Source organism: Panthera tigris, chromosome D2 (assembly GCF_018350195.1).
Source record: "Panthera tigris isolate Pti1 chromosome D2, P.tigris_Pti1_mat1.1, whole genome shotgun sequence".
Lineage (NCBI taxonomy): Eukaryota > Metazoa > Chordata > Mammalia > Carnivora > Felidae > Panthera > Panthera tigris.
The window spans coordinates 59,913,563-59,936,522 of NC_056670.1; the positions used below are offsets into that span (position 1 = coordinate 59,913,563).

The following is a 22,960-nucleotide window of genomic DNA, read 5'->3' on the forward strand; positions in this document are numbered from 1 at the left end:
AGGACATTTGGATTGTTTCAGTTTTTGTCCATTATGAATAGGCTGCTATAAACATTCCTATACAAGTATTTTTGTGAATGTATGTTTTAGTTTCTCTTGGGTAAATACTTAAGAGTGAAGTTACTGAATCATAGAGTAGATGTGTGTTTAACTTTAAAAGACTTAGTTTTTCAAAGTAGCTGTAACACCCAGTCTATCTTTTTTCTCCCCTGAGGAGCTAGGCTCTTTAAGTTAAGGATTTGGCAGGAGAAGAGAACCCACATCATCAGGGTCCCTGCTGCCAGAGAACAGTGGCTGAATCAGACACTTAAAAAGTTGAAACAGGTGTTTGAAACCCTACTCCAGCCTCCCTATTTGATGCCAGCCCCCTGAGAGGCTGGGGCTCGGCCAGCAGAATTCAGACCTAATCTAATGGATGCTGGATTAGAGACTTTTGCGGGACATGACTACATAATAGTGTATATACTGTGACTTGATATATTTGAAGCAGGTAGATGTACATGTTTATGTAGGAGAGGGGCCTTTAGGGTCCCAAGTACTTCTTGAACATAGGTGAGTCTGTGTGCTAGATGAACGCCCTTCCTTATCCTTGCTTATTAACCCCCCACTCTTTTCCTTGAGGCTATGTGCAGTAGAAGTCAGCACTTCCCTTAGTGATGTTAATTTTGCCAAGGGCCTTTAGCCAGGTAGGATTTAGTATCCTGTGTGTCAAATATTATGGGAAATAAATTATTCCCTGGTAAAGTATTTCTCTATATTTTTACTGCCTTTATCTTACTTAGGCCTTGGGAAACTAATTCTCAAAGGTTTAAGCAAGAAATTGAATGCTAGGGTGCAGGCATCCAAAGCCAAATGACGTATTATACCAAAACTGTAGTTTCTCTAACCATGTTCAGTGGAGTCAGAGTTGACAGAAGTGTAATCTATCATTACAGGGCTGCTTCAACTGAAGAATTTGAAAGAATCGGTTCCAATTTTAAATCTTTTCTAATATTGGTTAGGAGAGTCCATGGAGAGAAGAAATAAGCTCCCCATGCTAGTCTAGTGTTTCCACAAATCCTTGAGGGGAAAGGACATTTCTGAATTTAGGTCCACCTTCACAGGTGGCCATTCCTTTACACCTAATCTGGATATCTTCAGACCTCACTCTTGGATGCAGGGTCTGCTGTTGGGCTGCATCACGTGGTTGCCATTCTGCGTATGAAGTAAGCTGAGATTCATAGACTACAATTCTTTCTGTAGATATTTTTCTTTTCATTATCATAGTAAAATTGACTTTTTTTAGTGTATAGTTGTATGAATTTTAAGACACACGTAGATCCCTGTAACCACTGTGACAATCAGGATTCAAAAGAGTTTCATTGCCCCAGAAAACTCTGTCTTATCTCTTTAAGTCACAACCTCCTTGCCACCCCAACCCTTCTCAACAACCATGGATGTATTCCCCCACACTGTGGTTTTATCAAGAAGGTCATAAAATGAAGTCATACAGTGTGTTACTTCTGAGACTGGCTTCTTTCACTCAGCATGATGCGTCTGAGATTCAGCTAAACTGTTGCACAGATCAATAGTTTGTTCCCTTTTTAACGTTGAGTGGTATTCCATTGCATGGATGTACCACAGTTTGTTTATCCTATCCATTCACTAGTTGAAGGACATTTATTTGGCTTCTCCAGTTTGAGGCGATTTTGAGTACAGCTGCTATAAACATTCACATACAGGTTTTTGTGTGAAGAACATCGGTTTGCATTTCTCTAGGATAAACACCCAGGAGTGGGATCTCTGGGTCAAAGGGTAAATGTATGTTCAGCTTTATAAGAAACTGCCAAACTGTTTTCCAGTCTCTGTGTGACTTTGCATTCCCACCAGCAGTGAGAATTCTGGTCTCGGCCCATCCTCTCCTGTACCTGGTATTTTCAGTATTTTTACTTAAGCCATCCTAGTAGGTAGGTAGTGGTATCTCCATGTGGTTTACATTTGCATTTCCCTAATGGCCAGTGACACTGAACCTCTTTTTCATGTGGTTATTTGCCATCCACGTATCCTTTTTGGTGGACATGTGTGTTCAAGTCTTTAGCCCATTTTTTAAAATGAATTATTTGTTTTCTTACTGTTGAATTTTTTTTTTAAGTTTATTTATTTATTTTGAGAGAGAGAGAAAGAGAGGGAGAGAGAATCCCAAGCAGGCTCCGCGCCATCAACGCAGAGCCTGATACGGGGCTCAAACTCACAAACCCCAAGATCGTGACCTGAGCTGAAATCAAGAGTCAGATGCTTAACCAACTGAACCACCCAGGAGACCCCTTACTGTTGAGTTTAGAAACTTCTTTTTTTTTTTTCTTCTAAGTTTTATTTATCTGTTTTGAGAGAGAGAAACAGAGGCAGCACCAGTGGGGGAGGGGCAGAGAGAGGGATAGAGAGACTCCCAAGCAGGCTCTGCACCATCAGCACAGAGCTGATGAGGGGCTCAAACTCACGAGCCCCAAGATCAGACGTTTAACCAACTGAGCTACCCAGGAGCCCCCTTACTGTTGAGTTTACAGACTTCTTTATTCATTCTGGACTCAAGTCCTTTATTGGCAATACAGTGATTTACAGATGTTTTCTCCGAGACTGTAGCTTGTCTTTTCAATCTCTTAACGGTATCTCTCATAGAGCAGGCATTTTTAGTCTGGTGTATCCATTTTTTTCTTTCATGCATTGTGTTTTTGGTGTCATATCTAAGTACTCTTTGCCTAATCCCAGGCCACAGAGACTTTCCTATGTTTTCTCCTAAAAAATATACAGGTTTCAGCTCTTTGTTTATATCTATGATCTGTTTGAGTTAATTTTTCTACACTGTGTGACGTTTCATTGGAGGTTCTTTTTTGTTGTTGTTGTTATATAGATGTCCAGTTGTTCTAACATCATTTGTTGAAATCAATGCCTTTTTTAGACCAAATTCTCCTTCGGACTGCACCTCTTTAGTCCTGAAAGAGTTACAGAGGATTCACACTTGGGTCCCTCCTCTCTTTCCAGGAATCACCCTTGTCCTCTTGTTCTTATTTCTTTTGGAGTCTTCCTGATTTTGGGTTTATTTTTAATGGCATGTAATGGAACACTTATTATTTGTAAGTTAGTTGATTGAGCATAAAGTATTTCATTATAAAATGGCCATCCATCACAAGAAGGCATGTGGGCTGTAAAAAACATTAACTGTGTGCTCTGGGCTGGTATGCAACTTTACCAGAATAATGCAGCTTTTGTATTGTGTGCAGTTGGGATAAAATAAGAGACAGATAGACAGATATTGTTGGGGAAACAGGTGTTGGCTGAACTCGGGTTCTGTTGCATGTATTCTGAATATGGTTGTTTCCCAACACTTTTAGGATTGCTCCTCCAGATTCAGCTGTCTAAGAGTTTCCCTGGGCACCTTTCAGAGCAAATAACATGACTTCTCAGAGTACTGCTGTTTCCAAAAATGTTCTTGTTCATTCTCCAGCTCACAGACATGTCTTTAGAGACAGCAATGGCAAGCGGTTAGAACACTTGTCCTGGCCCTTATGGGTTACATTTTTGATGCCTTTGTTTTCCCCATCTGTAAAATGGGAAATGTACCTTATCATCAAATTCTTGATGAACCCAATAGTGCAAAGAGTGGCTGAGGCAGAATAAGATTCCTTAGTCTTAGTGTCCTAAGAATTTATGATCTGCTGCTGTAGAAACCATTTTCAGCTGTTAGAAAAAAGTGAATAAATAGGATTCTGGGGGCGCCTAGGTGGCTTAGTCAGTTGTTAAGTGTCTGACTCTTGATTTCTGCTCAGGTCATGATCTCCCAGTTTCAAGAGTTTGAGCCCCAAGTCGGGCTCTGTGCTGACCCTGCAGAGCCTGCTTGGGATTCTCTCTATCTCTCCCTCTCTTTCTGCCCTTCCCCTGCTCTCATTCCCTCTGTCTCTCTCAAATTAAAAAAATAAACTTAAAAAAATTTTTTTTTAAATAGGGGCACCTGGGTAGCTCAGTAGGTAAGCATCCGACCTCAGCTCAGGTCATGATCTTGCAGTTCATGGGTTCAAGCTCCACGTTGGGCTCTGTGCTGACAGCTCAGAGCCTGGAGCCTGCTTCGGATTCTGTGTCTAGCTCTCTCTGCCCCTCCCCTGCTCATGCCCTGTCTCTCTCTCTCTCTCTCAAAAAAAAAGTAAAAATTAAAAAAATATATAAGCATAAATTTTGAAAAATAGGATTCTGTACACGTAAGGGGCAGGGAAGATTGTTCCCAGGCCTATAATTGATACTCTTTGGGGATTCTCCGAATCTTCTCCAGAAGTTTTGGCTCTTGACCCTTTAGTCTTTTACATATCTGTAGACTTTGCTAATGTTAATTCAGAATTTAGTTCTTTCTCATTTCCTTTTACTGCCTCTTCAGGGCCCCTCTAGGGTCTCCTCTAGGAGACCTGACAGGGTAGTAATTGATAATAAACCTGTAATTGTCTTCTCTTCTTGCTATCGAACACTGGAACTTTTTACTAGAATACGAGAGGAATTAGGATTGAAAAAGTTGCTTCAAGTGTAATGACTGCATAAAGTTGGGGTGAATTGTTCTGTTTTAAAGTATAGTAACACAAGTTTTTTAATTTCTCCTGGGCTTTCAAATTGCCTGCTTAAGTTTGGGCTTGGTCTTGAACAATGTATGCAGAAAATGGCAAGGCAGAGTAAAGGACCAGAGCAGCTCTGGCTTGCCTGTATGTTACCATCTAATTGCTTTCCTTTCAATATGTGCCAATTTCCTCTAGAAGCGTGAAAACTAGTGTTTATAGAGTTGATACACATCAAACTTTGCTCTCAGTAAGACAGATGGATCAGTCTGTCCTTGGGCCTCTGCAATACGTTTGAGGCCAGTCCCTGTGGGCCTCATTTAGCCCTGCCGGCCTTGTTAAAGGGGCCTCACTCTTCCTCTTGGATTAGGAGGGAACCTGGGCAAACCTGATACGTAATTCTTGTGGCGGTACTAAAATCAATAACTAACAGTGTTTAGTCATCAGTTAGGGAGGAGGAAAGTTAGAGAAGAAACTTCAATTCCAGGATATTTGAATTTTAAATTTTTATTTGCCATCCGACTCATGGAGTTAATACATCTAGTAGTAAACCTGTAGCAATAGCATGGTGTAACATTTAAGAATATAATAAGTGTTTAAGAGCATGGACTTTGGAAACCAGAACAGACCTGGCTCTAAATTCTGCCTCTTTCATTTTTTGTGTGATCTTGGGCAAGTCACTTAACCATTTAGAGCCTTGGTTTCTTGATCTGTAAAATAAGAACAGTAATACTGTTTCTCAGGGTTATTGGGAGGATAAAATAATCTATGTATAACAATTAAGCTTAATAATCTGTGTAGCTGTTACTGATGTCTGAGTCAAATTAAGGTTGTTGTCCTGGACAGTGGAGTAGTAGTATTCTTGAAAGGGTGGTAGGTGGCAGCTTCTAGCATCAAGCTAAATTGGCTATTCAGGTTGGATTGGCCATTAAAGGCTAGAATCAGCCTAAAAATGAATACTTCCCAAAGAATTTTTAAAGGATCAAGTATTAGAAATAATTTGCCTTTCTTAGTGTAAATGGTTGGTACCATTATCTTCTAGCTGGCCCATCGACCCACCTTATACCTGGATGTGATAGTGATTAAGCCATCATATTTTGTCTCATAAAGAGTTATAATATCAAAGACAATCTCCCCACTCTCCCATCCCAAATCTAAAGGTACCTTGAGAAACTAAGCATTTGTTTAAGAAAAGGAAAAAAGAGGATCTACTGTCAAGATCTTAGACAAACGAATTGCTTTCCCCCGGGCTACCTTCTTAACAGACAGTCTGCATTCATGTGCACTTACTCCCAAACTGTACTTTGCTTTTTGTTAAGTTTTAGGGATCTAAAGGAGCCTTAAGGAATTCAGTTAAACTACTGCCACCACCATCTTCCCTAAGAAAACTCTGTGGATGAGAAAACTGTGGCCCAAAGAAGTGAAGTGTTTTACCCAAGGTCACATAGTTAGTGATAGGCCAAGACTGGACATTTCTTTATTTTATTTCTCCTCTTGTAGAGAGCAGTTTGCAAAGCCTTGTCTGGGTTTGACCCTTAAGTCTGGAAGGTAGTACATTTCTCTGAGAGCTGTCCTTTGGTAGTCTTCCTTCAAGTCAGTTCCTGAAGTCAAATCTAAATCCCCACCTGACCATTTGAGGTCTGGAAATAAAGGGATGGCAGGTGTGGCAGATACTCCAGAGGCTTCTGGCTTTACCAAAGTTTAGTTTATTTTATGTTTTGGACCACTACACTTGATGTCCCCCCTAGTGACCACAAAGAGCACAGCTCCTTCCTCCTGAGATTACAGTATCTCAAAAATTCCATTTGTAGATCGTTCCTAATCTTGCTTTGTCTTTTACAAGAAATATTCCTGGGTATAGCATAGTCAGAAAAGTAGAATATGAGGACCTAACACTTTTTCCTAAAATGGAATGTGCAGGCATAAACAGAAAAGCCAAAAACTGAAAAGCTTTTTATGCTCAGATAATTTTGTTCTGTGCCTCTGGATATAGAAGTATCAAGAGGGGTAAATGAACTTCTGTTTATATCATGCTCTGATTTATTAGTCTGTTATACATGATCCACCTTGTGAGTGACGATATTCTGTCTCCAGAAACATGAGCCAATATTTGCAGGATGAAGAGCAAGGATGGGAGCAGGCTGGTGACCCTCTAGAAAGTAAGAAGGGAGAAGTAGGCTCTGAGGGCAAAAGGGTCGAGACAGGCATTTCTGAAGCCAAATGGTGTTGAAATAATATACCACAGGCCTTTTTCCTTGTCAGCGTAATCCAATTGAGAATGCCCAACCGCCCCTGACAAGAGTCACTCAGGAGTGAAGAGCTTCGCTACCAGGGAAAGCAGCTTATGTGTGCATTTTGGCTCAGGAATGTGCCAGCCCAATGCTGGCCAAATGAGAAAAGGCTACTGCAGGCTGGAGAACACCAACCTCCTGAGAGGTTGGTGACGGCTCCCCTGTAGGCTAATAAGAAAGTGTTTCCTTTTGTCTAAGGGCAGCACTTGATGCCACTGTTGAGACCTTTGACATAGATTATCAGAGAGGATGGCAAGCTCTCACGTAAAAAGAGAAAACAGTGTCAGGATTCATTCCCTTTTGGACAGGTCACCTCATCATCTGAAAAGACAAGAGACTTGGGGACATCTGTAGACTCTCAAATTGCTATTGGGCCAAACTGAGACTTCTCTGTTTTAATATCATTATATATGGAGTTGAGCTCCCTGCTTACTGCTGTTGAACAGAGTGTGAGCAGAGTACCACCAAGACATCTCTAAAGGGTTTCACTTTGCTTTGTGTTGAAGTGGTTCATGAGCTTCTCCAGAAATAGTTTAATAATTCTTGTTGTAATTGTTCTTATTCAGCACTGACTAGCCAGAAGTACGTCTCAGATTTGGTTTTAGAAGCAGGTGGCTTAGTCCTAGAAGGATCCCAAGTGTTCTTTCTTCAATAGGGAGTTGAATTTCCCCTCCTTGTAATCATTCCTTTTTTTCCCTTCCCATCTTGGAACATGAACCAGTCACCTTCAGAGTACCCCTCTACCTGATCTGCACTCTCTGTTTACTGGACTGTTTGTGCCTTGAAGTTGACAACTTTCCAGGGCGGGAATTTTGGCTGCTTGGCAGTGGTATCAGATGTCTCCTTGGTTGTGAAATTAATCAGCCTGCTTACTATGAGCAGCATCATGGCACCTTTCCCCTGAAGGACTCAGGCAGCTTTTCTCACTCTTCTGAAGAAGATCTAGACAATTGAATCTCATTCCCAGGGCAGACTGAGCCAGGCGGCAGAACACCAGAAACTTTTCTGTTCTGGCTTCATAGGAAGCGGTGGAGTTAAATAGCTAGGGGCACAGCTTTTGGAGTCACATGAACCTGGATTTGATTCCCATTTACACCACTTGCTGGTTGTACAGTCTTAGCTGAAGAGTAGATCACTTCCTAAGTCTCATTTTCATCTTCAAAATGGGGATAATTACAAAGAGAAAAGGTATATAAGGTGCTTAGCACATGGCATGGCACAAGGTAATATAAATAGTACCTGCTATTAATATTGTTATTTTTATCTCTTCTAAAAAGAGGATGAATGTTTCAGTCATTTGTTTAAAAAGGGAAGCCTCTTCCTTTCTATGATAACTGTGCATACCTTGGAAAAAGCTGAAACCCTCAGAAATTAGAAGAGCTATCCCAAATTGCACCCTACGTAAATAATAACTACTAGTTATCTTGGCATCTATCCTTCATTTTTATCCCTTTTAAGCTTTAGTAATCAAAGATAGAAGGCCTGCCTTTGAAGTTTTTGATATTTGCTTAAATCTTAAGAAATAAACTGAACTTACAGTAACTTAGAGTATTAAGAATCCTGGACTGGGGGGCGCCTGGGTGGCTCAGTCGGTTGAGCGTCCGACTTCAGCTCGGGTCATGATCTCACGGTTCGTGAGTTCGAGCCCCGCGTCAGGCTCTGGGCTGATGGCTCAGAGCCTGGAGCCTGCTTCCGATTCTGTGTCTCTGTCTCTCTCTCTGCCCCTCCCCCATTCATGCTCTGTCTCTCTCTGTCTCAAAAATAAATAAACATTAAAAAAAAAAAAAAAAAAAGACTCCTGGACTGGGACTCCAGAACTAAAAAACTAGAATAATAATATCTTAGTTATATTCATTACACTTTATTCCATGCATTGTACAACATATTTTACATGTATTACATGAGATAATATGTGTAAATTACCCAGCACAGTGCCTGACACATAGTATATGCTCAATAAATGTTAGCTGCTGTTATTTGTTTTTAAATATAACTTATTTTAATTCTCTAACACCTATTTTAACACCTAATAAAATACAGTCTTTGAAAATTTAGTATCTATCACACAGCCATTAAGTTGCAGAACTAGAATTTGGATCCTGCTCAGAAGTTCATGTTTTTACATAGCGCCCTCAACTTCTAGTCTCGGTTCCAACACTAACTTGCTTTGTAGCCTTGTACAAATTACTTAACCTTTCTAAATCTTAAATCTCTCATTCATAAATTATTTTTAGGGCCTATCTTAGCTGTAATACCTAGGATTTGGAGCATTTTCTAGAAAGGCCAGTTGAAAATTAGGGTTTATTTTTGTAGAGCACTTTTACTCAAAGTATAATCTGTAAACCATTTTAGGTTCACAAACTGCTGCTTGGTACATGGTGGGATGTGTACAGAAATTGAGGGAAAACACTTAGAAACTTTTATAACATCTTGACAGTTTATGTATATTGACAATTTTATATATGTTATAATAATAAAATAGAGCTTATATTGTATTATGTCTTTGTTTTTTAAATTTCCTTCTCTATGGGGCGCCTGGGTGGCGCAGTCGGTTAAGCGTCCGACTTCAGCCAGGTCACGATCTCGCGGACCGTGAGTTCGAGCCCCGCGTCAGGCTCTGGGCTGATGGCTCGGAGCCTGGAGCCTGTTTCCGATTCTGTGTCTCCCTCTCTCTGTGCCCCTCCCCCGTTCATGCTCTGTCTCTCTCTGTCCCAAAAATAAATAAAAAACGTTGAAAAAAAAATTAAAAAAAAATAAATAAATAAATTTCCTTCTCTAGCAGTTCGTTTTATTATAGTTTATAAAACAATGGATCTGCAATGGATTGATATAAAGGGGGAAAAAATTGGCCCTTAACCACAGACAGTTTGAGAAGCACTGTTTTAGAGGACCATCTGAACATCTTAACAGGATTATGAATTGAAATTCCAGTTTTGTTTTTTTTAAATGTGTTTACTAATGTGTTTACAAAGAGGTACCTCTTAAATCAGAAATGCCTGGGGCACCTGGGTGGCTCAGTCCTTTGGGCGTAGGACTTCGGCTCAGGTCATGATTTCATGGTTCGTGGGTTCAAGCCCCGTGTCGGGCTCTGTGCTGACAGCTTGGAGCCTGGAGCCTGCTTCAGATTCTGTGTCTCCCTCTCTCTCTGCCCCTCACCTGCTCACGCTCTGTCTCTCCTTCAAAAATAAATATAAACTTTTTTTTTTTTTATTTTAAAAAGAAAAAATAATCAGAAATATCTTGGGGCAGCTGGGTGGCTCAGTCAGTTAAGCATCCAGCTCTTAATTTTGGCTCAGGTCATGATCTCGCAGTTTGTGGGTTTGGGCCCTATGTCGGGCTCTGTGTTGATGGTGGGGAGCCTGCTTGGGATTCTTTGTCTCTCTCTCTTTCTCTGCCCCTCCTCTGCTCATGCTGTACCTCTCTCTAAAAATAAATAAATAAACATAAAAAAAAACACAGTGTTTATTAAGAAAGAAAGAAAAAAAAGAAAGAAAGGAAGAAAGAAAGAAAAAAGGAAGGAGGGAGGGAGGAAGGAAAGAAGGGAGGGAGGGAGGAAGGGAGGAAGGAAGGAAGGAAGGAAAGGACCTTACAAGTGGTGCCCTGCTAGAAGCACAATCTCCCACCATCCCCACCTCCCCCCCCCCACCCCACCAAAAGCTGCAGGGGGTATTCTTGTTAGAATGTCTCTGATGCTCCTAGCAATCAGCAGTTGAACCTAGAGAGCAAAACTGATTCTGCCTAGACCAAACTCTTGGGAAAGTTAATTGTATATATCACGATTCTCTTTTTTTTTGGAGGGGTATGGGAGTGAGGGTGATAATGAAGGTTCCTGGTAGGCTCATTAAAAAGTCTAGCTTTGGGGCACCTGGCTGTGGAGCATGCAGCTCTTGATCTCAGGTTGTGAGTTTGAGTCCCACAATGGGTGTAGATATTACCTAAAAATAAAATCTTAAAAAAAAAAAAAATCCAGCTCTTCTAGTTTTCTATCACTAAGTCTCCATAAGCATTGACTCACACAATAGAAGTGCTAGAATGAATGTATTTTAGCAGTTATAGATTCCAGCTACCTAATTTGACAGATGAGCTTGGGTGTTGTATGCCTGGCTATTGTTAGTAGTGAGACTAATGATCACTTGTCCGTTGACTGGATTATATACTATGTGAGCCACATCCAGAGCCTCCAGAGAGTTCTCTATGGGACTTTGTCCAAGCTTCTATATGGTATCACTCCTGACTGCTCCAGGCCTCTCATGCCATAGTGAGCTCTTTCACCTTATGGAGCAGAAGATTTGCAAATAAAATCTAGCGATATATTAAAAGAATAATATACCAAGGCTAAGTAAGGTTTAATCCTGGGAATGCAAGGATGATTTAACATCTGAAAATCGATTAATCTACCATCTTAACATTCTAAAGAAGAAAAACCACTCATCATATCAATTGATGAAGAGGAGGCTTTTGATAAAATATAATATCCACTCCTGGTAGTGAACATATGACTAACATCATACTTTACAGTGGAACACTGAATGCATTTACCCTAAAATTGGCAACAAAGAAAGATGTTTATTTTCACGCTACTGGAAGTCCCAGCCAGTGCAGTGAGACAAGAAAAGGAAATAAAAAGGCATGTACATTATTAGAAAGGAAGAACTAAAACTCACTATTTACAGATAACATAATTGTCTATGTAGAAAACCCCAAGGAATCTACAACAACAAAATCCTAAAACTAATAAGTGAGTTTAGTAAGGTCCCAGAATATAAGTTCAGCACACAAAAATCAATCATACTTCATCTCTTTGATCTTGGCCACAGAAATGAGATGATGAAGGGGATATCATCGTTTGGAAAGTGTTGCAATAAGACACACATGTTGTGACACTGCTGTGACTCTAAGGCCTACCACCTTCAGAAGTCAACCTGTGGCAGTTACGGCTATCCTGCCAAGCAGAAGAGAAAGTAAAACTGGAGTGCCAAGGCTAAAAGATGAAATACCACTGGGACGGTCTAATGAGGCACTTAAAAATTGCATACTGCAGATTCAGGCATGGATTCCGTGAAAGAATGGCATCTAAGCCCAAGAGGGCAACTTTTGCAGTATCCAGTTCATCTTAAGGATTTCAATGATCAGTCACATAATACATGTTCTGGTTTAAAACAAAACAAAACAAAAAAATCAGTCCCATTTCTAAATACTAAAACATCTGAAAACAAAACACAATATCATTTACAAACATACCAAATAAAAATTAAATTCTTACATATAAATCTAACAACATATATAGAATTTGTATGCTAAAAACTATACTGATGAAAGAAATTAGGAAGATATAAATAAACAGAGACTACCGTGTCCATGAATTGGTAGGCACAACTTAGTAAAGATGTAATTTCTCCCTAAACTGATCTATAGACTCAGTGCAATTCCTGTCAAATTCCCAACAAGATTTGTTTTGTAAATACAGACAAATTTATGTTGAAATGGAAAGGCAAAGGAACCAGAATGCTGAAAGCAGTATTGAAAAATAGTAAAGTTGGAAGGATCACTACCTTATTTTAAGACTTAGAATCAAGTTAATCAAGACAGTGTACTTTCAGAGAGTTAGACACACAGATCAGTGGAACAGAATAGAGAACCTAGAATATACTCACAAAAATAAGGCCAATTAATGATTGACAAAGGTGCAAAGACAATTCAGTGGAGCAAGAATTTCTTTTCAAGAAATGTTGTTGGAACAACTGGACATCCATATGCAAAACAAAATAGAACCTCCATTGAAACATCACACATTGTAGAAAAATTAACACAAAATAGATCACAGATGTAAAACAAAAAGCATAAACCTGTATATTTTTTAGAAGAAAACATAGGAAAGTCTCTGTGGCCTGGGATTAGGCAAAGAGTACTTAGATATGACACCAAAAACACAATGCATGAAAGAAAAAAATGGATACACCAGACTAAAAATGCCTGCTCTATGAGAGATACCGTTAAGAGATTGAAAAGACAAGCTACAGTCTCGGAGAAAACATCTGTAAATCACTGTATTGCCAATAAAGGACTTGAGTCCAGAATGAATAAAGAAGTCTGTAAACTCAACAGTAAGGGGGCTCCTGGGTAGCTCAGTTGGTTAAACGTCTGATCTTGGGGCTCGTGAGTTTGAGCCCCTCATCAGCTCTGTGCTGATGGTGCAGAGCCTGCTTGGGAGTCTCTCTATCCCTCTCTCTGCCCCTCCCCCACTGGTGCTGCCTCTGTTTCTCTCTCTCAAAACAGATAAATAAAACTTAGAAGAAAAAAAAAAAAGAAGTTTCTAAACTCAACAGTAAGGGGTCTCCTGGGTGGTTCAGTTGGTTAAGCATCTGACTCTTGATTTCAGCTCAGGTCACGATCTTGGGGTTTGTGAGTTTGAGCCCCGTATCAGGCTCTGCGTTGATGGCGCGGAGCCTGCTTGGGATTCTCTCTCCCTCTCTTTCTCTCTCTCTCAAAATAAATAAATAAACTTAAAAAAAAAATTCAACAGTAAGAAAACAAATAATTCATTTTAAAAAATGGGCTAAAGACTTGAACACACATGTCCACCAAAAAGGATACGTGGATGGCAAATAACCACATGAAAAAGAGGTTCAGTGTCACTGGCCATTAGGGAAATGCAAATGTAAACCACATGGAGATACCACTACCTACCTACTAGGATGGCTTAAGTAAAAATACTGAAAATACCAGGTACAGGAGAGGATGGGCCGAGACCAGAATTCTCACTGCTGGTGGGAATGCAAAGTCACACAGAGACTGGAAAACAGTTTGGCAGTTTCTTATAAAGCTGAACATACATTTACCCTTTGACCCAGAGATCCCACTCCTGGGTGTTTATCCTAGAGAAATGCAAACCGATGTTCTTCACACAAAAACCTGTATGTGAATGTTTATAGCAGCTGTACTCAAAATCGCCTCAAACTGGAGAAGCCAAATAAATGTCCTTCAACTAGTGAATGGATAGGATAAACAAACTGTGGTACATCCATGCAATGGAATACCACTCAACGTTAAAAAGGGAACAAACTATTGATCTGTGCAACAGTTTAGCTGAATCTCAGACGCATCATGCTGAGTGAAAGAAGCCAGTCTCAGAAGTAACACACTGTATGACTTCATTTTATGACCTTCTTGATAAAACCACAGTGTGGGGGAATACATCCATGGTTGTTGAGAAGGGTTGGGGTGGCAAGGAGGTTGTGACTTAAAGAGATAAGAGGGAGTTCATATAGAACACGTACTGTATCCCAATTGTCACATCTTCACAGTGATTACAGGAATCTATACATATGTTAAAATTTATAGAACACTATACCAAAAAGAGTCGATTTTACCAAATCAAAAAAAAATGGTGTACATGGCTCTGGAAGTGTCAAACCACGGCTGTGAAATCTCCCTAGTCTTTCTAGAAAGTACAGTTATAGCAACTGGATGAAAGCTCAGAATATCTGTTCCCTGCCCCACTTCTCAATTAAAGATTATTTTTTCCATCTAGACTTTTATATCTCAAATATACTAAACATGACCTTTTTTTTTTAAGTTATTTATTCATTTTGAGAGAGAGAGTAAGTGTGCAAGCAGGGGATGGGCAGAGAGGGAGAGTGAGAATCCCCAGCAGGCTCCGAGCTATCAGTGCAGAGCCCGATACGGGGCTCGATCTCATGAACTGTGAGATCTTGACCTGAGCTGAAATCAAGAATCAGATGCTCACCTGCCTGGGTGCCCCAACCATATTTTTAAAATGACAGAACAAATCATATGTAATAATTAGGTTTCTAAAGCAGCAAGACTAGATGACTTTACATTTTTTAATGTGCTTTAAAAAAGTATTCTATATATTTCCGTTTTTTCTAGTATTTCTATTCCTTGCATAGTTCAACCCTCTACCACCTCACACACACAAAGGTTTTTTTTCTCCAGGTTTTTCCTGCAAATTGTACATCTTTAGGTGGGGGTAGGTGGGGGATAAGAAGCAGGTTTTATACAGCTGATGTGATCACTGTACATACAGGCTTGGAAAATGCTACCCAATCTGCCAATTAATTAAAGCATTAATCTGAGGAGCAGCCAGGCTGGAGAATGTTTACTCAAAGAGGGGAGTGGTAGGAATTGAGTGGGAAGCTCCCTGCATTTGCATGAATATGAACGTGCTCAGAAAACCCAGCTTTCTTTGTCTCTAAAGGTGGGCAGCCTTGATCTTGTCCCTAAATCTTTCTGGGCAATTTAGGAAGCTTTTCAAGGAGCTGGTCTCTCAAAGGCTGGAGCACAGCCAAATCTAGAAATGCAGACGCTACACAGCAGTGTGGAGAGCTAGTCCAGTGTAGTGCAGCTTCTCAGACCTGGAATGAAACCTTCTAAATTCAGGAATACGTGCTGGTAATTAGGTAGAATATATCTAATGGTTTCACAGATTTTGAAACCGTGTTCAAATCCCGGCTCTGCTTCTTAACAGCTGTGTAATTTGGAGCCAATCATGTAGTTTATCTAAGCTTTATTTTTCTCATCTGTAAAATAAAAATTATGAATTGCTCCTTCATCTCAGAGCAGTTAGCCCTTTGCTTTACTCTATGCAGAAAGGGAGCTAAAGAGTGGATAGGACTTTCCAAGAATACAGGCTGTCTCCAGGAGTTGGGACTGTGCAGCCTTTTGTTCTTTTTAGGCTTATTTTTCAGGCGAGGGACTATAAACCTTAGGGTTTCCCCTCACCTTCCTGGGATGTGCTACGTTCTTTATCTCTATGAGAAGTGACCTTGACCATAACAGCAAAAGACATAAAGATAGCTCATCCTAGAACCTCTTTGGTTATGTTGGCTATAGTTGAGATGAGGTTTATCTGTGTGTCACTAGGGAGAGTGGTGAAATGGACGTGGAAAATTGATCCAACAATGGTGATATTAAAGAATTACTTTTAATTTTTAAAATTGTGGTTAAAAAAAAATGTATATATGTATATACATATATATGTGTGTATATATATATGTGTATATGTATATACACATATATGTGTATATATATGTATATACATATACATATATATATACATATACATATATATATATATATATATGATAAAATTTACCATCTTAACTATTTTATTGCTAATTTTTTAAAAGTTTATTTTTAGGGGCACCTGGGTGGCTCAGTCAGTTAAGCATCCGACTTCGGCTTAGATCATGATCTCACGGTTCCTGAGTTCAAGCCCTGCATCAGGCTCTGTGCTGCGAGCCCGGAGCCTGGAGCCTGTTTTGAATTCTGTGTCTCCCTCTCTCTCTCTGCCCCTCCCCACTCGCACTCTGTCTCTCTCTCTCTCAAAAATAAATAAACGTAAAAATTTTTTTAAACGTTTATTTATTTTTGAGGGTGGGGAGGGCCAGAGAGAGAGGGGGACAGAGGATCTGAGGTGGGCTCTGTGCTGACAGCAGACAGCCTGATGCAGGGTTCAAACTCAAGAACCGTGAGATCATTTTTGATCTGAGCCGAAGTTGGATGCTTAACTGACTGAGCCACCCAAGCACCCCCATTGCTAATTTTTTAAGCATGATAATGATACTGTGGGTTTTTTTAACTTCTTAATCTTTGAGCTACATAACTAAAAATTTTACAGATAAAATGATACATCTGTGATTTGCTTTAAGGTAATCCAAAGGGAGGAAGATTGACCCAGCAACCAGGAACTTTAGCCTCATGGCACAGATAAGAAGGGCCTTTTTCTAGAGTTTAGCTTTTGTCAGATGGCATCATTTCATTTCTGTTTGTTTTCTTGCAGAACTCTCAGAAATTGAGCCCAATGTGTTCCTCCGTCCATTTCTGGAAGTGATTCGCTCTGAAGATACCACTGGCCCTATCACTGGACTGGCGCTAACCTCTGTCAACAAGTTCCTGTCCTATGCACTCATAGGTAAGAACTCAGGCTTTGTTGGATGACCACAGCACTTCATTTCCTGCCTCGCCTGGGGTGGTCAGGCCTTAGGCAATGATCTGGTGACACTGGAAAAGTTTGTCCCAGCCATCTGTTTCCTTGTAAGGAGAGAAATAGGACGGTTATTGGTTACTCATTATGCTAATTGACTCAGGTCGTGCAGTGTGGGGAGGGAGGGAACGTTTCCTTGGGACTCTGGTTTCTTTGTGCTTTGGAGGGAGTTAAGGGTATGGTGCCCTTGGAGGTTTGGTTCGGTTTATTTTTAAAATTATTTTTCAAATACAGTGCATGCTTATTTTAAGATAATAAAGAGGTGACTAAAAGAATTAATGGTTTCTCCTTTTTCTTAATGTTCCTCCTTCTTCCTTAGGTAAATAATGTTGACAGACTGATTTGAATCTTTCTATACCTTTCTCTACATGTATACAACTATATATAAAGTATCATTTAAAAAAAATAGGATTATGTGCTATGCATTTTCTCCTTTTTTTACTTAATACTATTAACTTAGAAAGATGTACATGATATAATTATCCATCTGATTTGTTCTTTTCCCCCCAGTTTTATTGAGATATAATTGACATACAACATTGTGTTAATTTAAAGTGTACAACATAATGATTTAATATATGTTACAGATGATTACCACAATAAATCTAGTTAACATCCATCACCTCATATAGTTTCAACTTATTTTCTTGTAATGAGGATTTTTAAGGTCTGCTCTCTTAGCAACTTTCAAATATACGATGTAGGTTTTTTTAAGTTTATTTATTTAATCTCTATACCTAACATAGGGCTCAAGCTCACAACCCCAAGATCAAGAGTCTCATGCTGTCTTCTGACTGAGCCATCCAGGCACTCCTCAAATACACAATGTAGTATTATTAACTGTAGTCATCATGTTGTACACTACATCCCCAGAACTTATAAATCTTATAACTGGAAGTTTATATATTCTTCTTTTAGTGTCATAAGATATATATAATGTAAAAATTGCCATTTTTATCATTTTTAAGTATACGATTCATTGGCATTAATTACATTCACAGTGTTGTACAATCATCACCACTATCTGTTTCCCAAACTTTTTTACCCCAAAAGAAACTCTAAACATTAAGGAACAATACAGCATTTCCCTTCCCCCCAAGCCCTTGGTAAGATTTTTTTCTTTGTAGTAAAAGTGTATAATTTCTATAATATAGATATAATATCAATCTTTTTCTTACTGAATAATATTTAATATTTAGGTTTCCTAATTTGAGCCACTTACAAATAATGCTGAAATAAGCATCCTTATTCATATGTCCTTACTTATTAATTTTCCTTTGTATGATAGATTCCTGTGCTTGAAATTTTTGGATTAAAGGCCATGAGCATAGTACATTCTTTTTTACTTTAAATTTTTTTTAACGTTTATTTATTTTTGAGAGAAACAGAGACAGAATGTGAGCGGGTTAGGAGCAGAGAGAGAGGGAGACACAGAAGCAGAAGCAGGCTCCAGGCTCTGAGCTGTCAGCACAGAGCCCGACATGGGGCTCGAACTCACGAGCTGTGAGATCATGACCTGAGCCAAAGTCGGACGCTCAATCGATTGAGCCATCCGGGCACCCCGCAAGTTACATTTTTATATGTGCTACTAGGTTGCTTTCCCAAAAGCTTTATAGTAGTTATACTTCCAACAGTAATGTTTGAGAGTTTCCATTTCCCCACCCTTACACCTGCACTGAATATTAGCACTATTCATCTGTGCTAATTTGGTGAGTGAAAACTAGTATTTTATTGTTTTTATTTTTTTAAGTTAAACATTTGAATCTCTTCTCCTTTTTCTGTTATTTTACTGAGTTATTTTTGTTTGTCTTATTAATTTATAGGAGCTTATATAGTGGGGATATCACCCCATTATCTATCATAGTATTACAAATATTTTCTCCCAATCTAGCCCAAATATTTTATCCAGACTGTTGTTTATCTCTGAATTTGTTTATGGTGTCTTTTGGATTCCTTTTTAGTTGGTCTTGTCACTCAGGATCCTGAATTCCTTTTCCCCTGTTGCTAGCCCATGTGCAGGGGTGAGGAACATAGAAAACAGACAGCTGTCTTTGTTTCTAAGGAAGGAGACAAGAAAAGACTAGCTCTGGCTGTAGCTAGCTAGGGAAAAAAAAAAAAGACCTTTGATTCAGGGCAAGAAGGCGCTTTATCTTTTCTAGAAAGTGGGATTTGCTTAGCAGATGCATTCAGGATCCTGAGCAGAAATCCTGGGTGCCAGCTAGGTTCTGAAGAGGCGCATCCATCTCTCCAGATACCCTAGTCTTAGCTTCATACTTTTCCTGAGCAAAAACCAGGCCCGGCTACTTCCAGCCTCACCCTGAGCACCACCTGCAGGTCATCTCTCTCCACAGCCTCCAGCGGCTGCCCTCCGTGCTTCTTCCCTCTGCTCTCTTGTCAGTGTTACTGTCTCCCCTTCCTGGACTTGGCAGACACGCTTGTCATTGGAGACCTCAGGCCAGCTGGTCACTGGAGTTTCCTGTGGTGGGAAAAGAGAATGCTGGAGGTGGTGATTGCAGTGGGCATGAGAAAGGGGGCAGGAAGGAGTGTATGAAAGCCAGAAGGCAAAGGAGATGAGATTGGCAGCTTTCCCTTCAGTCTGCTCCAGAGTGGCTAGGAAAGGAGGACATTCTAAGGAAGACGTGTTCTGCTAAGTGAGCTCAAGCCAAACAATATTTTGTTTAGGCTATCCTAGAAGAAACTATCCCTCACCTGTCAATCCTGTGACCCAAGGCTTCTAGAATTATTTTAGATCCTACTCCAAGGATCAGCCTTTTGTTTGGCCCCACACAGCTGCCAGACCAGGATTTGTGCCACTGATTGCCTGGCAGGCTATGTCTGTGGTTCTAAAGACCTATCACTCTCACCTGCCTTTTTTAGAAAATTAACTGTGCTATTTCATTCAAGCTCAGGGGATAAGAGCAACAAAGAGATCAGTTAAACTACTTTAACAAGGGAGATTACTGAAAGAGGGGAAGAAATAGACCTGTAGGAGCCTTGTGAAGCAGGAGTAAAGCTGCCATTCACATAGCTCTGAAACCCCACATAATACTGAGGACCTGGATTTCCTGTGCAAGGAAAAGTCCAGCTACGGACCACGGAGGCCTGAATAGTCAGGCAAGGGCTATGAGAGAAGACTCAGGCAAGGGCCTTCAGGTTATTGAAGGCCCTTGAAGGCCTTCGGGTTATTGAAGGCTCAGAAACTTCAGATTTTCTGAGTTGAATGGGAGAAACATGGAGAGTTGGGGTGATAGAAGGAGCTAGGGCACCCCGTATACTATGTATCATCATGAAATTGGCTTCCTTCTTTTTAAAAAAATTTTTTTTTCAATGTTTTTATTTACTTTTGAGAGAGAAAAAGCTAACAGGGGAGGGGCAGAGAGAGAGAGGGAGAGAATCCTAAGCAGGCTCCACACTATCAGCACAGAGCCCGATGCAGGGCCCAAACCCACGAACCTTGAGATCACGACCTGAGCTGAAATTGAGTCGGACGCTCAACCAACTGAGCCACCCAGGCGCCCCGAAATTGGCTTTCTTCTGCATGAACTCTAAGTAACCACTCCTGGTGTTCAGTGGGGGCGTGCTGTATGGACAGAGTGTCTTTGACCAGGTGTCAGAGACTAACCAGGACAGAAGAGAAAAAAGAAAACAAATGAGAATCACTTATAATTCATGAAAGTCTTCAGGCTCGTTGTTACAAGGGAAATGTTTTGGTTTCTCAGCCGCACCCCTGAGCTTTAGGCTCAGGAACTCTGTTATTCAGGTACCAAGAAAGAAAAAATGGTAAGAATTTCTTTTAATTCCCACTACTTAAAACTAGGAGGTGCTCCTGTAGTACACCGTGCTACCTCTGGAGCAACCTTTCTCTGTCACTCGCAAAGCCTTGCCATGTCCCTCCTTTTTTCCCCTACTTATGTTTCCCTTTCAAGGATAATCTGGGAAGTTCTGCAAGACCCTTGAAGGGCTTGAGGGAGGCCACTTCTTTGGCTACTCCTTTTGGATATTTAGCAGATTAATGGGAGCAGTTTCTCCCTTGGCAGTATTTGTGTTAGTTTCCAGCATGGTGCTGGTTGTCTGATCTAGCTTCTCCCCTCTTCTTATTCACTGTTGAAATTCTCTCTTCCTCCTACTCCCGGGTCAGCCAGCCTCCAATCTTGTTTAGTTTGTCCCCTTTTTCTCCTAATGCATGTTTAGTTAAGCTGGTAGAATGATTCTTGCTCCATGTCATATTGTTTTAAGTAAGAATGCAAAGCAGGAAGAAGTCTCTGATTTGCTATAAAGTGGCACCCAGATATATGTATTGGCAGCAGGGACTGTCCATTTCTTTCCACTACTCTCCTACCTCACTTGCACCTGAACACAAAACCCCAGAAGCAACCAGAGAGAGATGTGTTGAAGGAGAAAACATGAACAGAGAAAGTCTACAACCTTGGTGTTCGAAGGTCTCATCCTACTTGGCCCTTGCTCTGGGCCAAAAACTCCTCTATTTCTAGGCCCTTCTTCTCTAAAATGAGTGGCTTTACACCAGTGAGTCCAAAGTATGGTCCCCCTGACCAGCAGCATTAACTTGTCCTGAGATCTTGTTAGAAATGCACATTGTCAGGCCCCACTGTAAATCTACTAAATCAAAAGTTCTCGGAGTGGACCCAGCAATTTGTATTTTTTTTTTTTATTTAAAAAAAAATTTTTTTTAACGTTTTATTTATTTTTGAGACAGAGAGAGACAGAGCATGAATGGGGGAGGGGCAGAGAGAGAGGGAGACACAGAATCGGAAGCAGGCTCCAGGCTCTGAGCCGTCAGCCCAGAGCCCGACGCGGGGCTCGAACCCACGGACCGCGAGATCGTGACCTGAGCCGAAGTCAGACGCCCAACCGACTGAGCCACCCAGGCGCCCCGCAATTTGTATTTTTAACAAATCTTATTAGTGATTCTGATATATACTTAGGTTTGAGAACCACTGTTTTACACAGTGGGATTTGTGCTGAGGAGCTTGTTAAAGCCAGTTATGAGCAAAATTCTCCGGTAGTTCAAGTAACCATGGGTTGGGAAATTGAAGAGGAGAAAAACAGTCTCTCAAGGCAGTGCCTATACAGGATATCTTGCCTTTCTGTCTCTCCTCTCCATACAATTTAGTCTCTTTTTCTGTTGGAGCAGATCCCACTCATGAGGGCACAGCAGAGGGCATGGAGAACATGGCGGATGCTGTCACCCATGCCCGTTTTGTGGGCACAGATCCTGCCAGCGATGAGGTTGTCCTGATGAAAATCCTTCAGGTAAATGGAGGGGAAGAGCAATTAGGCTAATGGCCAGGAGCTGGTGCTATCGGCTCTCCTTACCCAAGACTGCCGGCAGCACGAAGCTGTGTTTTGACTCCGCTGGGGCTTAGGGAGCTACTTTGTTTCTAAACAAGCAGCTCGGGTACCCAGAGTAAAAGCTTTTCTAATGAAAATAATTAACAGCTTTAGATGAATTGATATCAAATACCAGAAGCCCTTAATACATTTGTACCTCTGGTGGACCATATCTGCCGTTCATCTGTGGGACTCATGGGCTAGGGCTGGAATGAGTGCTGAACTATATCTGGGTCATGGAGAGTAAAGGCACAGTTCCCAAGATAAGTTCCTGGGAGATCCCCCCACACCCATCAAACTGAAGTGAGGTCAGCATTCTTGCTAACCTCTCTTTCTCACCCGAGTGCTTCCGTAGGAGACTAAAGGAACAGAGGGCAGCTTCTTTCCCCTCAGGTACACCCCACTTTACCCAGCCTGCTTTATTTATCGCTGTATCTCCTCTTTCTTCCTGGTAGGTGCTGCGGACTCTGTTGCTGACCCCAGTGGGTTCCCACCTAACCAATGAATCTGTGTGTGAGATTATGCAGTCTTGCTTCCGGATCTGCTTTGAAATGAGGCTCAGTGGTAGGTGCTTGAATATTGGGCCTGTCACCATTCCTAGGGCCAGTGTCTGTGAGTATAAATATAGGATACTGTCTCTGAGCCCCAGAGAGGTGGAAAACTCTGGACTTGTCCTTCACCTACCTTGTGGAGCCAAAGAGGTCTAGAAGTCTTTACTTGACTATTGTGCAGCTAGAATAGAG

At 40.7% G+C, this 22,960-nt stretch overlaps 1 protein-coding gene and 1 pseudogene across 11 annotated transcripts in view; both read left to right on the forward strand.

Annotated features, from left to right (window-relative positions):
• GBF1 (golgi brefeldin A resistant guanine nucleotide exchange factor 1) overlaps positions 1-22,960 on the forward strand; it is a 119,327-nt gene that overhangs the window by 69,715 nt on the left and 26,652 nt on the right. For all 11 annotated transcript variants that reach the window (XM_007080209.3, XM_007080208.3, XM_007080211.3 and 8 more), the window contains 3 exons: positions 16,665-16,796; positions 22,021-22,139; positions 22,673-22,781. In XM_007080209.3, coding sequence (XP_007080271.1) covers positions 16,665-16,796; positions 22,021-22,139; positions 22,673-22,781 — 360 coding nt within the window. The remainder of the gene's footprint in view (positions 1-16,664; positions 16,797-22,020; positions 22,140-22,672; positions 22,782-22,960) is intronic.
• LOC102960337 lies at positions 11,554-12,069 on the forward strand (annotated as a pseudogene).